At 52.0% G+C, this 26,414-nt stretch overlaps 1 protein-coding gene across 1 annotated transcript in view; it reads right to left on the bottom strand.

The window, feature by feature from the left end:
* Nucleotides 1–26,414, bottom strand: part of HDAC4 (histone deacetylase 4) — a 277,804-nt gene that overhangs the window by 235,866 nt on the left and 15,524 nt on the right. Inside the window, exon 2 of the mRNA XM_040638418.1 lies at nucleotides 7,054–7,295. Within this exon, the coding sequence (XP_040494352.1) occupies nucleotides 7,054–7,075 (22 nt within the window). The 5' untranslated portion in view covers nucleotides 7,076–7,295. The remainder of the gene's footprint in view (nucleotides 1–7,053; nucleotides 7,296–26,414) is intronic.

The raw sequence follows: 26,414 nt of genomic DNA, 5'->3' as shown, positions 1-26,414 counted from the left end.
ACGAACCTTCCATACTTCTTTACAAATGCTATCTGAAATGGAACAAGTAAATATAAGACAACTATGTATTTTATTTTAAAAACCGTATCATTTTTCAGCAAGCCTCACCTACTACCTTTCAAAAGGAAGCACTATTAGCAAAAGTGAGGAAATGGTTGTAACATGGCACGATGGTTTTCACATTAAAATCCCCAAAGCTCTGAAGTTGCATTTCAGCACGGAATGTTCCAAGTCAGGATCATCGCACTCAAGGGACAGCAGCAGAACACTGGGCGGAGGAGGGGGTGATAAGGACCAAGGGTGACAGGGAGCCTGAAGTCCAACAGGGCAAAGGCCACCCTAGAACATCTGGGTTTACGACCCTAAAAGATGACCCAAGCCTCGAACCCAGTGCAGCCTTCCTGGGGAGCAGCCGCCTCGCTCCCCGCCCTGCGTGGGCTGCTCGCCCCAGGACCAAGCTCCCATCAGCTGGTGCCCTCGATCCGCGAGAGGCACAATTTATCTTTCCTATTTGTGTTCTAGAAAGGGGAATGAAAGGAGGGGCCAATATGGAACTAACATAAGGCTTCTTTTCATCATACACTGCTTATCACTCCTTAAAAGCCAATATGCCCAGTATCTTACTAAGTGGCTAAGAGCAAACCGATTTAAAAACACAAAGCCAGATATGCTCCTAAAAGTTTGATTTTTAGATTTAATTTTTTCTTAATCGTTATTTTCCTAAAAGTGACTACTTTTTATCATGTTCTCATGAAATAAGCAAATAAAAGACTCTTAAGTAGAAACAAAATGAAAAGTTTGAACTCAAATCTCCCAAATTAACCAGGTCTGCCAATCACCCAGTCAGCTTCCAGTCCAAGAATTGGCAAAGAGAAGTTCAGAGTAAGTCCAGAAATATTCCCAAGTCACATGGCAAGCGGCACCAAAGCAACCACGGAAACAACGCTCATTTAAAACAATGGAACACCAAGCGTGTGTCCCAGGAGAGGGCACAGCACAAAGGAGCAGGAGACTCAGACCCACAACCCCTTCTCGGCACCTACAGGGTCTTGGAACCAAGGGAATTAGAACCATGTCACCCGTCCTACCCCAGAGCCAGTACCCCACACCTACCTCTCTGCTTGTAGTCTCCCTCTCCGCCACGCCAAGCTCCCACCTCCAGGCCCCTGGGCCCAGCCCCCAGTGCCCCACCTGGGCAAGTGAGCTCCTGCCCTGCTTTCTGACCTGGCTTCCCTGTCCTGACCTCACACATCCCTTCGCGGGATGGGGCATGCCCCCGCCCACCTCCTCTCATCCCATGAACCACACTACAGGGCCTGGAAGCTCCAAGCAGGTCAGCTGGATCACCTCCGGACACAGTCCAGTGCACCCAGCGTCTGCCAGCACAGGGCACACACACCCCCCAAGGGCAGGGAACCAATTCTTGTTCCAGGCTGGCCTCCAATTAGCTGCCTGACATGAAGCTACGCACCCGGCAGCAGTCAGCACCGGTTTCCTCATCTACAAAACAGGAATCATGGTGTGCTAGCCCGCTTCACAGGGTCATCATGCAACCCAAATGCGACAGGTGCAAACCATGACTCAGAACGAGCATGCTGTTCACTCTGGCATCCTGAGTGCACGGCGCCTCTTGGCTTGGAGCCAACATGGATCTGTCACTATTACAAGTTTTCAACATCTACAGTTAAGCAGAGCCCAGCCTACGTCTGGAGGTGGCCGCACATCTCCACACCTGTCCGCGGCGGACCTGCCCCCGCCGCCGGGCGCGTCAATGAAGGCCTTTCTGTTCCACTGCCGCGCTATGCTCAATGGCTTCTAATCATTCTCGCACTGGGTTTTCTATGTCAAATACACACTGCGAGTTCATTCTTAAATTTCAATATCATTAATCATCCAACATTCAGCATCTCAGAACTCAGAAATTTGCATTTCTACAATGGTGGCTTTGAAAAAAAGGACATAAATGCAAATGTTCCACATACTGTATAAGAATTTTCAGAGAATTGCCAAAACAAACCATCAATGCTCCATTGACAGTGAATTTTCCAAGCTCTTCATAACGACTGAGTATTCGTGATTTTTAAAAGACAAAACACAATTTGAGGATTAAAAAAAAGGAAAAAAAAAGTAGGTTGAAAAAGAAGTCGTTATGTCTCCATCATTTCCAGAACAAACCTTGACTGATTGAGATCGCAGATAATGACAGCATGGGGGACCGGGATGGTGACGGTTCAAGAGCTGCAAATGTTCTCGCGCCGGGCGCTCCGAGAACGCCTGGCGGGCCTCCGCAGCAGACGGGAGCCACACCGGGCTCTTCGGAAGGCGTTCCTATAGACGGCAGGCAAATGCAAGAGGCGCGAGTATCTTCCATCCAAACCTCAGCTGGAGCCGGGGAGGCAATTCCTGCCTGCCCCCCACCCCTCCCCCGAAACACTTGCATTAGGCAGGGCGTTGGGACCTGGTCTACTACTCCCCCAGCGCCCCCAGCCCGTGTCCTCGGGGCTCAGTCTTGCAGCCCCCCCCCCCCGAACTACCCCCCAGCCTGCCCCCATCCATCAGCCACTGGGGGCTCCCTCACACCTTCCCAGAAGGTCCTGAAGCAGCTGGCCTGCAGCTATCACTGGCTGCTCCCGTCCTCTGGCGGCCAAGAACCCAGGCTCTGTCCCCTCACCTAAGCTGCAGGACTCCGGCCGGCCAGCTGCACCTGCTGGCTGCACAGCGTACCCCTCCTGACAGCCTGAGCCGGGGCCTGCCCAGGCCTCGTGCAAGGCCACTCCCGGCTCCCCAGTTCTCCTTCCGCCACTTGCGGCCCAGACCCTTGCTCGGGGTCCACAGCCCGCCTGCACCAGCAGCTCCAAACCAATGTCTTCCCTGTGTTAATGACATGTCCTCAAAATTCATTTCCTCCCCCTTAAAACTGTGGAATATTCCTGAGACATTCAATCACTGCAAAGCATGATTTAAATGACATACAAATGTTCCTTTCTGAGACAATTTCTATATTAAAACATAACAACCTTGGCAGCCAAACTGAAACAAACAGACTCAGGGTCAAACAGAGGAAGAGCAGAGCGTCCAGACGAAGGAAGCCCGGAGCCCCAGCTCAGCCTAGCCAGAGGCGCAGCCTTGCCCCAGGAGACTTCCAGGGTTCAAACTCTACGACGGTTTGAAGAAATCAGACTATGTCGAAACTCACTAATCACTAAGTTATTGTTAACACAGACTTTTTAGCTGCTTTTATGTGCATGGGCTATTTCACACTGAACAAAATATTAAGAAATCAGAGAAGGTCCAAACTGAAATACTGATCTTAAATACACAAGTTTTCCTCAAAATAGTTCTCCTGCTTTTAACTCAACACCATACACCCTCTCACAAAGATACAGGGAGAGATAGGACACTTGAGTGACTCCACTCCAGGCCAGCTCAACCGGTTTTCCAGCAAGAACACGGTTTGGAAGACCACACACAAGTCCTCACACGAGTCCTCGAGACTCCACTGCGGGCTCTCTGGGATTTACAAGGAGGGCAGAGGAAGAAGGGAGCCTTTGCTTGTCCTGCTAGGAGGTCCACACGCGTGTCCATCCTCCATCAGTCTTGTACCGGGGACGTCCCTCCAGAGCAAGACGCCCTATGTCCCAATAGGCCCATCTTGACCTGTTTCGGCACATCCCCAGCGGGGAAAAGTTTAGAGTGCTGGGTTAGGCAAGAAGCCTAATATTTCAGTACCTGCTCTCATTCTTCTTACTATCCAAGAGGAGTTCTCGTAGGCTGGATTACCCAGGCCTTTCCCCAGGCTGCTCACATCATTAGGAATAGTTATTCAGAGCAATAAAACCCCAACAGCTAACAGTTTTACGTCAGAGAACCAGGGCCTGGCTCTGGCAAAGTTCAGAAAGCACAGCAATAAAATCATAATGCATACCTCACCCAACACCAGAGGGAGTTTTAAAGAAAAACAGGGAAGAGAAAAATTATACGCATCAAACAAAAAGGTCATTTTATCATCTGGGTAAAGCCAACTTACGCTGCCAAGTACGAGAGGAGGGACCACACGGAACTGGGCTCTCCCCAGCCTGGCGGGGTGCACCGCACGGCCCCACGGGAGCATGGCAGAGCAGGGACAGCCAGGAGACAAGGAGACAAGGAAAGCAGGCACCCAGCCAGGGACACTGAAAACTGCACGAGCGAACAGTGCTGGCACACAAACAGGACTCGTCCCCTTGGTTCGAGAAAAGTGACAAAGGACACCTACAAGTTTCCCATTCAAAAGAGCAAACTGAACAACTATTACTTCCCTTCCTCCCAGAAATCCACTAAAAATGACATAAATAAAAAAATGGAAGGATTTATGGTAAAACTAGACAATGGGAAAATGGCAGCATCAACAGACAAAAATTTGGGGGAACTTCCTAGAAAATACAAATCCCAGGGGATCGAAGTGATGGGAAACCAACCACTAGCAAGCAGCCCCTCACCTGGGGGGGCCGTGGCCTCAGGAAGGAAGGCGAGCCACAGCTCAGCCGGACTCACAGCCCGCCATGGGGCCAGAAGGCAGCAGCCGGGCCGCTGAGGGGCCACAGGTGTGCCCGTCTGTGTGGGGCTGCTCTGGGGGGAGGGCAGGTCCCTGAGGAGACCCATGCGCAGGGAGAAGGGGGAACGCCCGGGGGCTTCAGGCCCACCACACGCCATGACACACGTCCATACCGACACAGCACGGGTGAGGCTCGGGCTCATAAGGCGACGGCAGCCCCATGCCAGCTCCCCACCTCTGGAGACTCTGACCCACTGAGAGGGACAGAGACGGCAGGGGTCAGCGTGGGGAAAAACACACAGTCAGCTAGGACGGCGACCGCAACAAACATCAGTGGGCAAATCCGCCACATAAAAGGCAAAGGCTCTCGGAAAGACAACCTGGAAGGTTAAGTTGAGTGTGTGGAGACACGCTGATCAGCTAAAGAAGCCAAGGGCAAGACTGCTTTTAAAAGACATAATAAACTTTTGGGCAAAGAAACATTAAATGAAGAAAAATTCTATATATTCTGTTAAGAGGACTGAGCTACCAAGAGATACAGTCATCAATTTTTAAGTGCAGAAAAACACACTGAAATATATAAAGCAGAAAATGATCAGTCATGTGAAAAGAATATTGCACGTTTTTGTAGAAATCAGGCACAAAACAGACGAGACTGACTTCCGTGAGTCAGTGCAGCTAGTGTGTGCAGGTCAACAACACAGAGAAGACACGCGTGTAAGTACACGGTATCTGTGAATAAGGAAACTCTGTGCACATATAGACTTCTTCAGACACGAAAACAGGAACAAAAGAGCATTCTTCCCAAATGTGTGGGTGGCATGGACCACATTTGGCTACGTCTATACAAAAACGTGCACTCCTGTGTGCACAGTGATGTAAATTCAAACCACCATTTTCCCCTTGCACACTGACAACAACGAAATGGACTGCATCCACCCAGCGCTGGGGCAAACGGAGAAAATTCTGTACGCTCATAACCTGTAACTGAGAAGGTAAATTGAGACCGTTTCTGGAGCAACGTGAGAGTGGACCTGACGTTCATGCCCCCTAACCCAGGAATTCTACTTCCTGGAATTGGTCCAACGGAGATACTTGCAGAAGTGTGTGTACAGAACAGGAACAGTGACTGTTGGATGCCGATTGGGGGCTGTCGTAAACAGTACTGCAACCACATAAACACCCATCTACAAGCTATCAAAAATAAGTGAAATTTATATACGCACCGACATCAAAAGACACTCGTAATACATTACAATGGAAAAAAAACAGAGAACACAGAACCCCACATATGGAATGATAACATTCTATTCCCATGTTTGCACGCACGCCCCTCGATGTTTACACACAGGAACGAGGCACACCCCCCAACTCGACAGCAGCGGCGTGCTCTGAGCGGCAAGGAGAGCTGGGCACCGCTCAGTGTCTACTTAACGCACTTCGATCCAGACTGCTTAATCTTGTTTCATGCTTTGTTATCAATCAATACATGAACAATTTAAATCAATAAAGCTTTCATATCTAAATATAACCAGGAATCCTGCTCTCTGGAGCTTCTGACAACTCTGATCAGAGCCAAAGGAAGGTGTGAGAATGTTCTGGAGCAATCCCAAAGGGAAAGACCCAGACCCTAAACCTCTATCTCCACATTACCGGGCCAGGCCCCGAGGCTCTCTCGCAGAGATGCGGGTGCCACCGGGACGCGTCACCCCTGCCTGAGTTACCCACCACCGCCCCCCCCCCACGTGGATGCAGGACAGAGCTGCTCTCTGAGCACTCGTCAAGACCATGTTGCACTGGAAGAGTCCACAGCGGGCGGCAGACAGTGCTGGTTGTACCCCAGGCAGGTCCCATTAGGCAGGACAAGGCAGCACTCAAGACTTTAACCAGGCATCCGCACTGTGGCTTTGCAAGGAGATGAATGCACGTGCCCGTGGCACCCTTCTGAAACTAAGACCCCACAAATGTGCTTTCTAATCCATTTGGCCACTTACTAGCTCTGTGACCTTAGGCACATCAATTCTTCTCTCCAGATCTGAGCCTTTTAGGGAACTGGGAAGCCCAGGAGCAGGCCAGGATCTTCATGAGGTGCCTAATACAAAGCATGACCCCAGGAGCGACTCCTGTGGCCACCGAGGCAGGTACAGAGGGGGATGCTACCTCTCAGACTCAGCCCAGAGGCCCCATCACAGAAGCACCCCACTCCACAAAGACCCCCCAAAAACAAAGAAACTGAACAAGGAATTAACTTTCCAAGTCAGAGACTGACCTAAACGTCACCTTGCTAAGTACAAGTCTCCTCTCCTGGCATCAATGGAAACCACATGCCACTCTGGCTGTGTGCAAATCAACGCCAAAGACATGACCCCAAACTCCCGAGATGAAGAATCCACAATCTGCCCTGCACTGGGCAGTCACACACCGACCGTGGCCACGCAGTGAGCCAGCGCGGTCACGTGAGCTCAGCTTCTAAAGGAGAGCCCTGCTGTCTGCCAAGAGAGCACCGGGCCTCGCCTTACCTGGATGGCTTTGGGAGCTCATTGCTAGCAGCGTCTACTCCTTTAAGCGGTTCAAAATGGCTCACAAGTTCCACGTAAACGACAGCTCCAAAGAGCCCCCAAGTTCCAGGGACACATACAAGTACAGCCGCAAGGAGTGCTGGCGCGCAGCGGCAGAAACTCCCAGTCTTGCTGACCACGTCTCGCAGGCCGAGTCATCCAAGAGGTGGGCAGGGGTCTTCCACGGGCTCTCAGGAGGTGACCTGCGTGGTTAGAGAAGGAAGAGCAGCGTCAGCGAAGGGGTGAGGGCTCTCGCAGACGGCAACGTCTAACTAGGGAAACAACGTACATGTTCACGCTGATCTATCATGGGTGGAAAAACCATCCTGTGTGGAATCTGTTCTGCTGACCCAAGCCACCTGGGGGTTTTGTTAGTAAACAGGTGTGAAGACACGTCCCAGAGCAGCAGCGCTCAGCCTTGGCACGACCAGCGCCAGCCCACTCCCACCACGCACCCGCCCGGCCCCTCACCCAGACATCCGTCCTTCACGGCGCTGCGGTCCCACAGTCCACACTCGGCTCTGCACGGGCCACTGCCCCCTGAGTAGTTCCCTCCTCACCCCCGCCATGTTTCCGTCTTCATGATTACCACCTTCCCGGCTGATTTCCAGTGTCTGACTCTAACAGTAATCCGTGCTCATAGCGGCTAAGTGTGTCAAGTCAACCACGATGCTGGCACCCAAGGCCAGCACCTGGAAGGTTAGGACCTGTCTCCTTGCTGTTCTTCTCTGCCCTTTGCCCGTGCACACCACCAGCTCTGGGCTGACACTACAGCCGGGAGTGTCCCCACATCACTCAGCACTCCCGGGCACACCGCTGCTCCAAGGCTGCTGCCTAGTCCGTTCGGGGCCGAGACGCCCGCCCCCTCCCTCCGAGAGGCTGCTCCTCCCCACCCCAGTCTGTGATGCACGCCCAGCTCATCAAACCCACTCCCGAGACCAGTCTCCTCCACGGAACACAGCCGCCCGGAGACGAGCACGAGAACTCCTACCAGCAGGGGTTGGCCTGTGTGTGGAGGCATCATGGATGAATTCTCACACCCTCGCCTGTGATCTCACCATCAGAATGTGGAAACAAACTGAGAATGTGGTAACTATGGAAAACCTCCTACTGACCCTGGCTCAAGGCTCCTCTGAGGCCTGTCATCTCCTCCTTTAATGATGGGACAGATTCCTATTCTTGATTAAATTATTCAAGGACCCTTTCTTTGCCTATTGCTTGTACTCAGAGAACCCTAACCAGTCCGTCACGAAAAGGACTGTTGTCCAAAGGCGAGCCATCTCCTGGTTTCCACGACACGTCATCTTTAACTCTGTGATTGATACCCTCACAATCTTGTTCTGTATCTGGTTGTTTCCTTAGGAAACACAGTGACATCTACCTCAAGTTCAGACTTTTCATTCACCCCTTGGCCAGAAAGAAACTCCACTGTCTCAAAGACAATGTAAATAGTTTATTTTGCAAATCTCAGATGGCTCTGTACCCTTCACACGCAGGTCTCAGCTTGGCTGGGTATAAAAATCTGAGAACACAAATACTTCTTCTCCCTTGAAACCTTTAGGCCCGGCCCCACCCTTGGCAGTGCACAAAACCCCACATCTATCTCCTCCCTAGGGGACTTCTGGGGACTGAACTTGGATGATGCCACTACTGCCATTTTCTTCTGTCTGGATTCTGCGAGACTGTTTTTCTTTCATGTTGAAATTCAAAAATGTTGTCAGAAGGTATAAGAGTCTCTTTTCGTTTATTTTGTGCCAAACATGAACCTTTCAATACATACAGGTCTCTTTTCTGCTCAGGAGAATGCTCTTCAATCAGGCCTGGATTACTACTTTGGGGGAACTTGTTCTGGCTTCCTCAGAGACCCCTCTCCTAGCTGGCTGGCGTCCCCCTCAGCCCTGGCCTCTCTCGCCACGGGCACATCTGCTGTTTACTCCACATTCCTGGGCGTCTTCTCAAGTATGTTCTCCACAGCACGGCTATTTTCCACGATATCAGTTTGATTCCTTATGGCCTCTAAGACAGATTTTAACTAAACCTCAGACTCCCCATTTTCAACCGTTTCCCTTTACAACTCAGTCCTTTATCTTCTCCACTCAGCGCACCCCTCTTCCTCACCCGGCCACTGAGCCATGTCTTCTCCCCACTGAGGTCTTCTGAAATGTCTCTTTTCTGACTCTGACTGTGACCACTTTCAGAGGTATATTTGTCTTCTATGTTTCCAGGTATTTCCCTTTTCACCACATTCTGGGAGACCCCATGTGGGGATTTTCTGTTCATTCATCCTCAAATAAGAATAGCTCCGGTCCAGACCTGAGTTTTGCCAAAAGACCGTGTGTACTTGCTCCTACCCCATCCTGTGTCCCTGTAACGCTGGCCAAAATCTGCTTCTCAGAGCTACACCGCTGGCAGCTGAAATGCACAGTCCCCAGCCCAGCGCCCAGCAGGCCCTGACCTAGTACGGTCTTGCCAGACCGACACGGACTCTCTTCCCCACTGCAGATTAAACAGAAAACAGAAGTTTCTGCTATGCTACCATCCATGTGTCTACAAGAACCTCACACTCTGCGAAACTATCCTAAAAATACCAGGGCTTCTGAAAAAAAATAAGGTTGGAGTGGACCATTCAAAACTGCAATTTAATAACCAGGACAGCACAGAGATCAATAACAACACTAATAAAAACATGACCACAGTGTTTGTAAAAAGACACATAAACTTCCTAATAAATAAAAAGTCCTGCAAACGTAGGATTTTACTGCAGCAGCGGTTTTAGAATGGAGAACAAAAGGAAGAAGGGAAGCCTCAGAGTTGTAGAATTGGGGGCGAAATGTTAGGATGGAGAAAACCGTGGGACAGCGCACGTGGCCAAGCAGGAGGCAGAGCCGAGGCGGGAACGCATGCACGCATATGCGAACAGCATGACATTCCTCCGCGGATTATCACGCTCAGTCTGAGAGTCCTTCGTGTGCAAATCCTGTCCCTCACTCACAGAAAGCATCCACGTATAGGAAAAAATCAAGTATGGCCCAGCTCCACCTCCACACTGTGGACTCCTTCTCCCCTCCACCAGCAGCCCGTGGGCTAGCTCGTGTTATGAAAGCGTGTTTTGTCACAGGACAGAATGTATACGAAGTGGTCTCACGTCCTAGGGCTGCTGTAGCACCACACCACAGACCAGGTGGCTTAGAACACCAGAAATTTATGTTCCTGGTTCTGGAGGCATGGGAGTTTCACAAGTCTGCAATCAAGCATCGGCGAGGACATTCACCCTCTGAAACCTGTAGAGAAACCCTTCCTGCCTCTTCCCAGCTTCTGGTGGTTACTGGCAATCTCTGACACTCCTTGGCACACTGCCTGCACCACCACATGGCTTCTCCTTGCATCTCTGCCTTCACACGGCCATGCTCTTCTAAGAACACCAGTCATCCTGGATGAGGGGCTCGACCCACCCAATATCACTTCATCCTAACTAATGACATCTGCAACAACCCTACGTCCAAATAAGGTCTCATTCTGAGGTCCTGGGGGCTCGGACTCTAACGTATCTTCTGGGGGAGGGGGAACACGATGACACAACTCAACTCCTAACACCCGGTATGCACTGCACCGTGAGCTCTTCCTGACTGCGCCCGTACCAGTTTTCCTGACGCCGTATGAACTTGAAGGTTCCAGAAAACAATGTGCCCCCACATCTCACAATCCTCTCATTAGAGCCATACCATGTCTACACAGACCAACGCCTTCTGGACTATCAAGAGCAATGAGGAATACACCAGGAGCACAGAAGCACACGGCTTGAAAAGCAGCTCCATGTGCCACAGAGACAGTTGCCCAGCATCCTGGCGGGTTCAGAGGGTGACACTACAAGTCCCAGGAGATGGTGGGGAAGGAGGGTTTCCTTTGTGCTCTCAGGTGAACCACTGACCCCATCATTCGGCCCGGTTTCTCTGGCTTCGGCCACACCGAGTCTATCAGCAGACTCTGTGCCCCAGGTCTTGAAATGACCCCAGAGAGGCCTTACCACAAATGTCCAGCCAGCTGCTGGCTCGCAGGACAGCAGAATGCCCAAGAGCACAAGCACGAAAGCCAAAACTGCCAGGGTCCCAGGCTCTGGGTCTGAATCTCAGATTGCCATTTTAGCACGTGACCTTGAGCAAGTTCCTAACCCACGGGAATGGGAATGAAGACGGGGAAACAACACGGTCCTAGAGGTAGGACTGAACATGGCTTGGAGAGAAGAGGTCCTGCACTATAAACTGAAACAAAGCTTCCCCAAGCATTACACACCCACTACGGTGCCTAGAAGGAACCCACTTCAAGTATAAAAATACAAATAGGTGGGGGCCCCTGGGTGGCTCAGTCGTTATGTGTCTGCCTTCGGCTCAGGTCATGACTCCAGGGTCCTGGAATCAAGTCCCAGTATGGGGCTCCCTGCTCAGTGGGGAGTCTGCTTCTCCCTCTGCCCCTCCCCCGACCCTCCCCCTCTCGCATTCTCTCTCACAATCTCTCTCTCTCTCAAATAAATAAAGTCTTTTAAAAAAAATACAAATAGGTTAAAGGTAAAAGATGGAAAAAGATAAATTATGGAAATACTACTCAAAAGAAAGCCATGACAGTTACATTAGTATCAGACGAAGTAAATTTTAAAGAAGGAATAGCATCAGGGATAAAGAAGGACATTTCATAACAATAAAGAGGACACAACTCAAATGTTTATGCACCTGATAACAGAGCTTTGTACACGAAACAAAAATTAATGAAAATGCTAGGAAAAACGGACAAATCTACAATTATAGCTAGAAATTTCAACTCTGTTCTTAGTAACTGTTAGAGCAAACAGACGGAAAATCAGAGAGGACTAGACCACAATGGCGCTGACAGGGCACCATCAACAAGAGCAGAACACTCGCTCCTCACATGGTTTTGAAAATGCACACAGAACACCTTCCGAGACAGCCCAGCGTTGGGGCCATAAAACAAGTCTCCGTAAATTTAAAAGGAGACAAGTCAAATATACAAAGCATGTTCTCTGACAAAATTGAAATTAGATATCAAAAACAGAAAGATAGCTGGAAAATTCCAAATAATCAGAAATCAAATAATACACTTCATGGGTCCGAGAGGAAATCAGAAAGCATTCCTGACCTACCGGAATCTGCAGTACTTAGAGGGGGATTGAATGCCCACATTAGAAAGGGAGGTGTCAGGGGCGCCCGGAGGGCTCAGTCATTAAGCATCTGCGTTTGGCTTGGGTCCTGATTCCAGGGTCCTGGGGTTGAGTCCCGCATCGGGCTCCCTGCTCAGCGGGGAGTCTGCCTCTCCCTCTGCCTGCGGCTCCTCCTGCGTGTGCTCTCTCTCTCTGTCAGAGGCTCATGGTTGCGTGCAACAAAAATGCACCTGGTGATCCAGGCAAGTGAAGGAAACTGGGTACTGGAGAACTGGGTGGGCACCCGGAAACAGGAAGTGACGGACAGTGCCCATAGGACCGTTGTCTGAGACTCCCCTTCCCAGGAGCCCCCAGCTGCTGGGCAGCATGAGTCCGCTTGCCCAGGGCAAGGCAGGACACCTTGACCGGCAGCCCCACTAAAGTCAATCTAACGGGAAAGGGGTCGCTCCCCAGAGGGAACCTGACATGCTGTTACCAGAGGAAGTGAGGGACTGGGCAGCAGATGCCACGAAGAACCACAGGGGAATGGGGATCAGACCGTGGCTCCCTACGACCAGGACTACAGGATCCTCCCAGCTGCCCACCTCCCCATCACAGGATTCCACCGGTGTGGCTCCAGCCGGTTTGTGATAGCACATTGGCTGGCCCGGCCACGAGTTCCACGAAAACCAGCAAGACACATCTGTCCTTTAGCACCACTATACCGGCGTGGAAGGAAGCGCTGGGCGGGAGGCCTGAGCCCGTCCGCCCGGCAAGGCCACCGTGAGCTGCATGGCCCTGGGCCAGCCCCTGTGACATTCCTGGGCTGGAGTAAGGCTGCATTCGCTGAAGTTTCCAGGGGCCCACAGGGAAGACAGCTCGGTGGCCACCAGCAATACTCACAGACACACACACACACACACACACACACACACACACAGGAGGGGCCCTGAACAGCCAGGCACAAGGCCCGTGAAATTCCTGTGTCTTCCCTCTCTGGGGCTTCCTCCTCTCCAGAGGTGCCCTTCCTGGGCACCCGGATGGCAGTCCCCACCCCTCCCACACACTGGTCCCATCACTCTGCTGTCTGACACATCTGCCTGCTTGTCCGTCCACTGTCCTCCGCGGCCACCCCAGGCTCGACGAAAGCTCGGTGACTGTAGCATCGGCTCCCTGGCTGGCAGCTGAGGATGGGCACACAGTAGGCACGCAACAAAAAGGTGCTGAACAGAATGAACTTCCGAAAAGTTGTTCTAAACCCACCTCAGAAATCACTTCAAAAGGGGCTGAGGTCAAAAGGTAACCACAAGAGCAACAGTGCTCTGCCCTTCGGAGGCTCTAGAAGAGAAGTCAAGGGTCACATCTAACATCAAAGGTCTGGTTAATCCAGGAGTGCGTGCGGTTGCGGGACACACGGGACCTCGGCGCGGCCGGGGACTAAGTGAGGAAGGCAGAGCCACGGGTCACCCAGAGCCCTTGGGCCCTCAGAACATCTAGGCTAAGTGAGGGACAGCCATATCTTCAGGCAGGTGCTGAGACACAGCGGAGAAAATCAAGGCGTTAAGGAGCATCTTACAGCTGGAAACTCAATTATACTCCTGGCAAAGAAAGCATACCACACCTCAATTCCACAATGAAAGCAACCTCCCCCTCTCCAATCTCAGAGGAGAACCCAGCAAAGTTGTCTGACCTGTGCAGCCATACTTCTCCCCTTTTCTTCCCAGGGCCATGGGCATCTCTCTAGGTGGAAGGTTCCTGAACAACCCAATGCAATATTCACAATATAAAAACAGACCAGGAATTTACAGTTCAAATAAAATAAAATTCAAGCACAATATGGTTCTTTTCATCTCGATGTAAACATCTAGCAACACTTCACTAACCAATAGATTATTGCCTCTCTAAGAAAACACAGAGCACACGGTGCTGAGATCTCAAAAATGACAGGAGCCTCGGGTTTCTGAAACCTGTTTGTGAGGAGCGGTTGGAACTGGAATGTGTACGTCTCTAAAGTATACACTTCAGATAAAACTGAACAAACGCTGAACATATTATGACTGAGACACAACTGCTTTACGACTACATTCTTTCCTGATTTATGGCATGAATTAAAAGACCACATTTGGAAGGGTGAGCAGGAGAAGACTCTGGAATTCTGACTCACAGCACCTTTTAGAAAGACAGGCATGGGCACTCCACGTACTGGGCAGTCTCTGACACGGAGCACGCATTTATGTAAAGACAGCTCTTTCTTTATTTTTATTTCTGCCCCATGTTGAATAAATGGAAGTAAATGCGTCACTACAGTTTAAGTGTGTGCTAATATTTCCTTCACCAAACGTCTGAATCTAGGATTACCTATAGTTCTTCTCTCCTGCAGCTGCCCTTAAAAATTTTAGCTGACCTAATTTCACAGAATAAGCCATAAACTTCCCAGAGTCAAAGTCTTAGAAACTATAAATCCTTAAGGGAACATTCTCTTAAAAATTGTATTAGGTGACCACAAAGAAATGCGGCCATGCAGGGATGACATGTTTCCTCACTCGCCACAATCCTCTGCACCCCGTCACATGGGCACAGAATGACCACAGCTCAAAGTCCGAGCTCCTCCCCGCCGTGGCCACAGCCTGCCAGGCTGGTGGGAGAACAGCAGGCTGTTCGCGAAAGCAAACACAGAGCCGGGAGCCACACGGCGCAGCGCAGCCCACAGCATCCCAACGCAGAACGGAGGACACAGACCATCAGCCCGAGTCGGGAATGAAGCCAAGACACCCCTCTCACCGCTCCACCCAACACCATCCCAGAGACGTTAGCCAGAAGAAGAAGTGAAGGGCATAAGGGCCGGAGAGGACAAAGATACTGCATTATTTACAGACAGTATCCAAAAGCCCAAACAATGCACCAGCCTCTATCAACATTCCTATGTGAACTTAACAAGATTGCTGGGCACAAGCTCATGTGCAAAAATCTATTGTATTTTTACATACCAGACAAAAAAAGAGAGAGAGAGAGAAAAGCTTTGAAAAAAGATACCATTTACAGTAGCATCCAGTATTGGCAAATGTCCAGGCCTAGATCTGCCTGAGGACTTGTGAGAACTTTGGACGTTAAGCTGGGAAACATCAGAGGTGAGATTTAAGATTTAAACAAAGGGGAGAGCACACCCTGTGCCCAGACTAAGTGACCCTCAGTGCAGTCTCAGTCACCATCCCACCAGAACCTGCCTGAAAATTGACAAGTGTACTGTACATTTTACACGGAGGTACAAAGGACCTGGAACAGTAATCTTGAGGAAAAACAGACACGGAAGACTTAGACTACTAAATACCAAGATGTATTATAAACCTATGTAATTAAAAGGCTGGCCTAAGAACGGGCACCATAAGGAACAAAACATTCTAGAATGAGACCAACACAAATACGGTAACATGAGAGCAGCAAAGGCTGCACTCCAAATCCACAGGGAGAGGGGTCTTTCAGGGAACAGTACTGGGCCACGGAGATCCACATGGAAACAGAGATGAGCCCGACATCTCGCCGTGGAAATTGGCATGAAATGGAGCGCAGACTCAAGGTCAGAGAGCGAGGACAAGCCTAAAAGACAACAAAGAAAAATATCTGCAGGCAGACAAAGATTTCTTAAATATATTTAAAAACAACAACAGTGTTTAAGAAACTGACAATAAAGAAAAGAAGATAATACATTTTACTGCATCAAAATTAAGAACTTGCATGTATCCAAAGACCAGCAGAGGAGGGAAAAGGCAACCCAGAGAGCAGAAGAGAATCTTCCCAGCACACATCCAACAAAGGGCTGGTGTCCACAATACAGAAATCATTCGTAAAAATCATTAAGAGAAAGACAACCCAAATAAACAATGGGCATGAGATGTGAACAGATACTTTTTTACAAAAGAGGATTCCAAGTGGTCAATCACCATATGAAGAAATGCTGGGCTCTGTAATCTCAGGGCAATGCCAAGTAACACCACGAGGGCACACTGCAAACGGCTAAAACAGAAAAGCTGCACAGAACCAAGCACTGGCAAGGCTGTGGAAGGACTGGAACGCTCATGCTCTCCCCAGAGAGTGTCGATGCACAGGCACCATGGGAAAGTGCTTAGGGACAGGTACCGAGGCCAGACCCTCGCAAACCTGTTCCCCAGCAAAGCCACTCCTAGGTACATGCCCAACAGAAATGCATACGACGACAACACGCAGCCTTATCCGTGACAGCCAAAGCCCAGAAACCTCCCAAATGCCCATCAACAGTAGAACGGATGTGATTGCAGCACTGCCCTATCACAGAACAGTTAGACAAGAACAAATGACAGGCACAACACAGATGTATCACACAATCGACGCTGGGCAAAGAGCAGACGGACACGCCAGAGGACGCACTGTGTGCCTCCATGTACATGCAATCTAGAAGCAGCAGAACTACTGTGTGCCGTTAGGGGACAGGACATTCGTCCTCGGGAGTAAGTGGTAGGGAAGCAAACGGAAGGAGGAAAAGAGGGCTCCCAGGGTGTTGGTCACGTTCTGTTTCCTGATCCAAGTAAAGAGCAGGGAGAGGGTGTCCCCTGGAAATTCACCCACCTGAACCCTTCTGGCCCAGAGACAGAGGGAGAATTAGCTATTCAAAGGCCATTTCGCATCAAAGAAAGACCCAAAATAACACCTACCGGGGGGTCCATTCATTCCACTTACACTGTATGCCTACGATCAGCACATACACAGGAAGTGCTTGCCCAGCTACCCCTCCTGAGACAGTCACACCTCCCAGAAGTAGGACAGGACTCATCCTGAGTCCATGACGACACCAACACAGGATGGGCGATCCAAACTGACGGACTGGATGCAAGTCCCAAGGAAGCCCCAGGGCAGGGTATCAGACAGAAAAATTGCCCATGAAATAACTGTTAATGTAAATATTTTCAATGAAATAGGTAATTTGAGCTTAATTAAAATTAATTTAAATTTTAATAAATTTTAATCAAAAAATGAACTCTGATGGAGTGATTTTCCCAAGTCTTATTTATATTGCCAGCTTTATTAACAAGCATTATTTTCTTCAGCAAATATCCTTAATGAAATATGGGCTGTAAAGTCTAGCAATTACGTTCCATAAGAGCGTCATTTTATGATAGACGGTCACGTAGCAGAAGACAAGGTTTGTCCCACAATTTGTTGGGACAGAGTATTTTTCAGCTTCAGAACAGGCTCTACACTTGAAAGTCATAAAACACCATCTCAGTGTACTCTGAGAGTCGTTTCATGACATCTGAGTAATGCAGGCTCCACTGAGCAGAGCCTGGATCCTTCCACCTACTCAGGAGCACCACAGGCAGACGTGGAAGGGCACAGGGATGAAGGCACCAGCACCACCAGCGAGCGCCACCAGGTCGATGGGGCGCTCACCCAAACACTCGAGCACACAAGCACACGCTCACACACACCCACACACCTGCATGCACACACGCACACGTGTATAAGTACATGCTTGTGCACACGAACACATCTGCACACACTCGTGCACAAGGACACCCTTGCACACACAAGCATATACCCGGGCACACACGCATACATGTACGAGCACATGCCCGTGCGCACACACACACACTTGCACACACTCGCGCACGCAAATGCACATATCTGGGCACATAGGCACACATGTAAACACACACGCACACACCCGGGCACACACACATACATGTACAAGCACATGCCCATGCACACACACACACATGCACACACTCGCGCACACAAATGCACATATTTGGGCACATAAGCGCACACACGCACACCCTTGCACTGCACACACAAGCACACACAGGAACAACTGCCTGTCAGGAACAACCTAACATGGAATCTATCCACAAGAGAGAACAGCCTCCCAGCACTCTGGATCCTTTTCCAGATGGCTACATCTACTTACTGATAAATAATCGTATCTTAGTCTTAACATGTACAAACTTCTTGTAAAATAAACTCTTTAGATTAAGGGTTCAAATGGACAAAGCACCCAGATAAAACAATACTTGTTTCCCTTATCTGCTAAATAAAGTAACTTTAGAGGCACAGATTCTGGCAGGCCGGCAGGGAGCCCGGAGAAAACTCGATGGGTCATTTAACAACCGGCCAGCCCCAGTCAGGAGCATCCCAGGTAGAGGGTTGCAACCCTCTGAAGGAAAACACGGGGAGCCCAGGGCAGGCGACACACAGTCCCGTAACCTTTCCATGGCTCCCACCATAAACGCAAGGACACAGCACTTCACCAGCAAGAAGCCAGGAACCTGCCGTCACTGACGGTCACAGGAGAACGAGAAACAGCTCGGTGACAGCAGACTCCTCCATCAGCCAGATGACTGGTCAACTCCCATTAACAAAGGTTAAACCTCTTCCTGACCCTGCTCTCAACCACAGGGAAACCACTGTTCCTAAAAGTGGTTGTCATAGAGTGGTACAAGGTCCCTATGGGTCCCCAGGACCTATACAGGGGCTCTGAGAAGTCCACACTGTTTTCATTGTTAACACTAAGATGCTATTTGCCTTTCTCTTGTTCCCTCGTGGGTAAACGGTGGAGTCTTCCAGAATTCACAACACATTGAATGTTAGAGGTGGATATGAGAATCCAGCAGTCTTCTACCAAGCCAGACATTACAGAAACGGGCAAAAATGCTAAATGATGCCTCTCTTCTCACTACATTCTTTGTTTTATGTAATAAATATTTTTCATAAAAAATTACATTGTCGTATTACTATGCAATGGGTTTAGTTTCACATGGATATTTTTGTAATTTCTGTGCTTTCTAATGTAGTAAGTATCCATAGATATAAGCCATTTCCACAACAGCTCTCTGGGGTCCCAACTGACTTTCAAGAACATAAAGGGATCCTGAGACCAGAGTTTGAGAACCGCAGCCACGAAGATGTATCCTGAACATTCCCCCTTAGGAGACTGGGTCTGTGTGTCTGGGTGTAGGTACAAGAGATGGGAGCCAGCAGAGTGACGGCACTCAGCTGGGAGGAATTCGGGGAACAGTGATGGAGGGTATGGAAAGGCACCGTGCACTGACCCATGAAAGCAGAACCCCCCCTACCGTGTACTTCCCCACCGCTCCGTGGAGGCAGCGTCCGCAACGCAGACTGACCAGCTGGCTGGGTCTGGACAGGCTCAGCTAGCTGCCTTGCTGGCTTCCTTCTGGACAGAAAGTGGGGTCCCCAAGAGAACAGGGTGAAGGGGCAGAGTCGTTGGCACCTAAGGAAAGAGGGACATAGACATTCCACCTGTCACCAAAAGGCTGGCCTCTCCTCTACTATCTCTCACTATCCGCGGTGGACAGTCCTCCCCTGCTGGGTAACTCGGGGTTGTGAAAGGTCCTCACAAACCTGAGACAGGGCTCCTGGGCAGGCAGGACTTTCTGCTTCCCACAGGTGCGGCGTCTGTACCTGGAGCGGGCTTTCCCAAACTCCGAATTCTCTGGACTCAACGCAAGTGAACCCCCTCTAAGTCAGGCACTACTGTCTGAAAGGGCAGGGGGTCCAGTCACCCTAGATACTCCCCCAACTCCACCCCAACCACCTGGGTCAGCAGCGCCAGATGACCCGTCAAGCAGAATCCAGAACGTGTGGACAATCCTGGGCACTTGTGTTGATGTGTCCTCGTCCAGCATCAGGAGCCCCGGACAGAGTTAGAGGGAAGCGGAACTCTGCAGACGCTGTTGTCCCTGCAGCCCCAGTCCCTGCTGTCTCCCCTTGCTGCCCACAGAGGTGAGCACTGGGCACAGACTAAGTCTCAGTCCAAACACGCATGTACCGGGACCAAAGGTCAGACACATGCAGGTCAGACATGCTGGAGGGAAGAGCAGAGGCCCGCAGCAGTACTGCCATCAGACCCACAAGGGGCCCACACGCAATGGCCTTGGCAGGCACCCCCGCCTCTCATAGTGAGCCCGCTTTGGCCCCAGAACCGTGACTGTCAGTGCAGAGGAAGGGCTACGAATTCCCACTTTCCAATCTCACTTGTTGGAACTGTTTACAAGGAGTATTTTTGTTATAAAGAGAAAAACGCTATTTTTATTTTAAAAGTACAGAAAAAACGCTGCAGGTAATCAAGACACGGAATTAACCGTCAACCTCTGCCCCCCTTCTGGGGTCCGCCTTCCAGGAACGCGCTCGGGGGCGGCTAGTCACCCTTCCCGGGGCTGTGGCTGCTTCCACAGAACACGCAGAGGGCCGTGGTTACCCCTGGATACAAAACCACCCAAGTGATGAACTCAAAAGAAGAGGGCATCAGGGTGGACAGAGGGCACGCGCACTCACCATGCCTTCTGCGTCCCTCCAGTGCGGACGTCCCACATCCCCCGGGGACAGAGAGTCCCAGGGCTGCCACATCTGGGACTGCCTAAGAGAAAGGGACTTTCCCCTGAGAATCAGCATGGGGCTGGCCACACACTTCACCAGACAAGTTCACACACCTGCCCTGGAAACCCATTACTGGCAGGTCCCCGGGTGTAGAACCCTGATCTTCCCCATGGGGCCACGTGGGGAAAGGGACGGAGGTACACCTATGACACTACAGTACCTAAGGACACCACCAGCCACCTGGACGATGAAGCGGAAAGGAGAAAACCCCGCGTTCTGGACACATCCGAACTGGAACAGCACTCTGGCCCCACCAGGTCAGGTGCCCCAGGCGGTGAGCACAGGGTCTTGGCCCAGCGCTCTGCAGGTGACACCGTGCCCTGCGGTTCGCAGCACTCCTCACAGACAACCGCCAGACACCCAGGGGGAGGGCGGGGCGGGGGCCAGGTGAGGGCCACGACACTCAGGCTCTTCCCTTGGGACCAATCTCTGCATGGCTCATGGTCTCCTTCTTGCAAGGCACCAGCTCAAAGCCATCCTTAGGCTGAATTACAGACAGCTGAACAAATCACCAGAGCGTCTCACAGTGCAATCTCGTAACTGGGTAACCGGACAACAGCTGTGGTGCTCCCGCCTGTCCCCGAGAAGCCACTGTTCACGGCAGGACCTCCCCCACACCCCCCGGCCCCAGGCATTCCCCTGCCCTCAGCCCGGGGCAGCCCTGCCCTCAGCCCGGGGAGCCTCATCTGTTCAGACGTCTGCCTGAGCCTGGGCCCACCCCCGGCCACCAAGGTCCTACATAGGTGTGTGCACGCATGCACACTCACACTCAATGCACACAACACCCTCACACAAACACACACTCAATGATACACACTCACTAACCACAGTGGGCACACGCTGTGCTGTTCCCACAAGCTTCAATTGCCCCCAAGCAGGGTTGGCAGATTCTAGGCAACAGTTCTTCACCCCGTGGCCCCCAAGGAAGGCACTGCCGGGTCCCGGCCCCCTCGGCAGAACCCTCTAGACAGCACTCTGGCCTGTCACCACGCCGTGAAAGAGGAGATGCGCGGTGGTGACGGCCCCGGCCCCAAACCAGCATCCACTGTGGTTAGTAATGTGGCATTCCCCCAGCACAGCCCGAGTGACCATACGTGGGGAACGGTTAAAAAACAGCAGGCAGGGGCTAGGGTGGGGGTCACTGGAGGTGATCGTCAAAGGCACAAACGTCCTGTTATGGGATGGATAAGCTGAGGACCTGATGTACAGCACGGGGAGGACGCACAGTAACACCGCGCTGGGCACTGGCAATGGCCGAGCACGGATCCTAAGTGCTGGTGGACACGGGGGATGTCTTCAGAGACCAAGCTTACTGTAGGAGCCTTTTGCGGCCTGCGTCAAGTCAGCACACTGCACACTTCAAACACAAACAGTTCCACCTGTCAGTGATGCCTGCACCCGGAAAGCCCAGCAGAGAGCAAAGGAGTACCACGCTGCTGTCACCAACCATGACAGTGCAGACTTGTGGCCAGGTGGGAGGATCCCTGTGGAAGCCCAAGGCAGAAGGTGCCCGCACGCCAGAGCACAGCTGCACTGTGCTGACAAGGAGCAGGCACGGGCGCCTCACGGACCCGGGGCGTTACAGAGAGGGGAAGTCACTCCCAGTCAGCTAGCTCCTCTGGGACAGGGCCCACCGTCTCACAGCCCCCACCCCAGAGCTGTGAGCACTCGCCGGGCCAAGAACACGCCCCCGCCCCTGCGGAACCGAGCCCACGGTGCTGCCTGCTAAGTACAGCCTGGGCCACACGGTATCAGTGCCACTCAAACACAGCCAAGGTGACGGCAGCCTTCGAAGCTGGCGATTCTCACCTCAGCAGGTGTCCACGCAGTCCTGGACCGGCCCACCCTGAGCCTGGTCTGGCTCCGCAGTCCTCCAGGCGCAGTTCCTGAACTCCAGTGCCAGCCCAGCCCTGCACCCCTCCACACACCCAGGGCATCCTTAGAGCCCTGTGCCCTGCAGCCCCCAGGGAGAAAGCTTGAGCCAACCCAGCACCCACCAGATGTGAGGCGATCCTGAGTCCACCCCGCTTTTTCTCCATGCACAACACTCTCCCTCCTTTGCCCAGTTCCCCAGGCCTGGCCATGACTCCGTGGCCATACTGAGCCCCCAGGCCAGGGGCTGCCCTTCCCCAGGGCTCCCCTCCCCTGCAGGGCCACTCAGTCGCCCCTTGCCCTGCACATGGCAGGACCCTCTGACCTCTGAGCCCGTGCTGCCTCGGCATCGGCCTCAAGGAAGGAGGGAGGACAGGATCACGACTGTGAACAAAAGCTCAGCACCCGAACCGAGGCAATGACGGTTGAGGGGCACGGGGGGCCCAGCTAAGCCCCTCCCAGGCCTGGCTGCTAGGCAGCTCGTGTGGGAGAGGTGTGCAGACCAAAGGCTCCCGTCGGGCAGGCGCCCGGCCGGGAGAGCAGCTATGAAACAGGAGAGAGGCACGTGGGGTCGGGGAGGCGGCACAGACCAAATCTGCAGCCCGCAAGCCACGTCATTTAGGGAAAGGGAATGACAGGGTCAGGCTCGAGAACGTGGCGCACAGGCGTGGGAAGGAATGGGCTGCAGAAGGCCCGCACTCTGCGGCACCCAGCTCAGGGACGTAGTCCAGGGGCTCCCTGTAAGTCACCGTGTGCGCACACATGCACGTACAAGTGTACACTTGTACACGCTAACATCACACTAACGGAGTACACAGCAGGTTACACGCACTCACCACCTACAACACATTAACGGACAACACCTACATGCACACACGCGTCATGTGTTTGCATATACGCATATTTCCGTATACAGGGACATTGGTCTCTTCCTGTCTTTTCCTTCACAGTTGGCACACGATAGGACAGTGAGAGCTACCGATCTTTAAAAACTCTAATAGAACTGATGTCTACTGGGTACGGAGACTCGGTTTTACAAGATGAAAAGTTCTGGAGCTTGGTTGCACAACGCGAACGCACTTAGCACGACTCAGCGTGCACGTAACACGGTTAAGATGGCGAATCTTGTGCGCTTCTTACCACAATTAAAAATGAAGATTTTTTTTTTTTGAAAGCTAGATACATATACACACAAATTCAATGAACTGCCCAAACGGTTTATTACATGGCCTCCTGCCCTTCTTTGTCACTAACTTCACAGAAGCAGGTGCCGAGCGGGTGTCACTCTCCACGTAGGCCTGCCGTCCCTCTGAGAAGTAAGGGCAAGCAGCAGTTACCTTCCCCCGGGCACGGTGGGTCGTACGGAACGGCGGCCCCCGGTCCGCAGCACCTCCGGGTCTCGGTGGTGTCCGGTCAGCTAAGACGACGACGGGGAGTGAGGACACCAAGCCCCCCCCAACCTGCACACACACCAGGACGTGTAGAGTGTGCTCGCGGTCAGTGAGCTGTCACCAGAAACGCGACGAACAGGCAGTGCTCCGAGGCCGGACCCGGTCGAGGGACTAAGAGCATGGGCGCTGCCTCCCTCGACCTGCACCGGGAAGCACGCAGCCGGCGAGGGGGGCTGGAGACCGGGGCTGGAGACAACACTGGCACTGGGTTTTAGCATATTCTAAACGTGTGACTTACAATTCAGCAATCCCCTTTCTTTTTATGCAGTCACCACCACACAAACATGCCTCTTTGTTGTCTCTAACTGCATCTGCATGCAGAACACACTCGAGCCAGGGAAATGTTAAGTTCTAGGGAATGGAAACCCATTTTTCAAATGTGAAAGGGAAAAGAAAAGAAAGAGAAAGAGAGAAGAAGGTACGTTTTATTCACATGCAGAAAACGTAAATGAAAGCTGATTCCATTTCTTCACCCCGACCTGGTAAATGACGTTTGTAACTTGTCCCTGGTGGTTTCAAAATTACTGAGTTTGAGGACGGCGCGGCGGGAACAAGCCCATCTTGGTCCAGATGTGGGCTACTTACTCAAATTCCGCAAGCACCCTCGATGACGAGAGCCTCACTGGTGACATGACAGTCGCCCTGCGTGAGAAGCCCTGGAATAGCCTCTGCCTGCAAGGGCGTCATGAAGCCACCACTCTGGTTCCCTGGGACACACACGCTCCCTCGGCTCCCTCGGCTAGGCTTGCAGCTCCCCAGGCAGTGCAGGCCCCCCGGGCAGACCTGAGTGACGCAAAGCTCACACGGCCCCGCGGGGCAACAGACTCTGAATTCACCTGAGGTCCCCCGGATCTCCGCGCTCCTCATGGCAATCAACCACGGCTCAGAATCACACCAACAGGAGCTGGTTTCCCAAGCTAGGCAGGGCACGCACCCACGTTAACAGATTAAAATTAGGCACCCTAATTATTAAACTGTCACTGTAAAAGCCGGAAATACCATTTTTTTAAATGAATAGAAGAATTAATGGATTTTTTTATTTGCCTGCCTTTGTGATACCCAGCCTGTCTCTTCTTATCAAGGCACTCATCAAACATGCTTCTGCCACATATGCACATTAAATCATTAGTACTTTCCCCAATTATAGTAACTGCTTATGTGTATCGCTGATCCACTCTCCCAATATAGCTCCCTTAACATTGATGATATGGCAAATGCTTTAATAAAACACACTCTCAGGCCACACAAGAGAAATACTTTCCCTTCTGTACCTTTCTGACGTGTAACTGCAGGGCCAGCCGGGGACTGGCCACAGGGCTCTCATTTCTAAGGGTCCGAGAGGAGCTTTCACCAGAGGGCCACGGGCAGGGGGTCTCCCAGACTCCTCCCCAAGCCCCCCACAATGGGGAGAACTGGTGTTCCCATGGGCAGGTCGGGGCTCCCAGGTGGGAGCTTTCTGTGACAGCTTACATTTTATCTGAAAACTCGGTGAAATGTCCACTCTGCCGCATCACACAACCATGCTCTATGCTCACCTGTTCTCCTACCGCGGCACTGTACGGAACCATCTAGCTCCTGGCTTCCCTCCCATTCCATGCTCACCTGTTCTCCTGCCGCGGCACTGTACGGAACCATCTAGCTCCTGGCTTCCCTACCGTTCCATGCTCACCAGTTCTCCTACCGTGGCACTGTACGGAACCATCTAGCTCCTGGCTTCCCTCCCGTTCCATGCTCACCTGTTCTCCTGCCGCGGCACTGTACGGAACCATCTAGCTCCTGGCTTCCCTCCCTTTCTATGCTCACCTCTTCTCCTACTGCGGCACTGTACGGAACCATCTAGCTCCTGGCTTCCCTCCCTTCACACCAGCCTTCCAGTACCCAGGAAGACACACCCACTGCCAGTGGCCAGGCCCTCAGCAGCTCCGGCGGCCCTCTGCCCACCTCACTGCAGTGCCCTGATTGTCCTCGCCGGCCGGGAGGCCCCACGCTGCTCCAAGCCTCCTCGCCTTCCAGTGAAGGGCACGGTCACTAAGTGTCCCTGTTCTTCACACTTCAACTCAGGGGTCTGTGAGTCTGGGATCCGAAAGGAGGAGAACACCACTTGCTGCTGGGAGAATGAGCCGGGCTTAGAGACCAGGCCTGGGACGGGGCCAGGGCCGGGACAGGAAGAGAGGCCATGGGCCAGACAACTACCTCCACACCTGGCTCCTCTGAGAACCCAGATATACCCACACCAAGGACACAGTCCCCAGTGAAGCAACAAAGAAAAGTTCGTTTTCCAAATCCAACACGCTCACACTTTGCCTGATAACTATGAAAGTATCCCTTCCCATCCCAAGTAGAGCAGCAGCGCAAGGACGGGGACCCAGGGTTCCAATACCCACCGCCATGCCCCCCGGTGCCCCGAGCCAGCTTTGGCCCTC

This window comes from Ursus maritimus, unplaced genomic scaffold (genome assembly GCF_017311325.1).
Source record: "Ursus maritimus isolate PB19 unplaced genomic scaffold, ASM1731132v1 scaffold_1, whole genome shotgun sequence".
NCBI lineage: Eukaryota > Metazoa > Chordata > Mammalia > Carnivora > Ursidae > Ursus > Ursus maritimus.
This window is presented reverse-complemented; position numbering and strand designations above follow the sequence as displayed.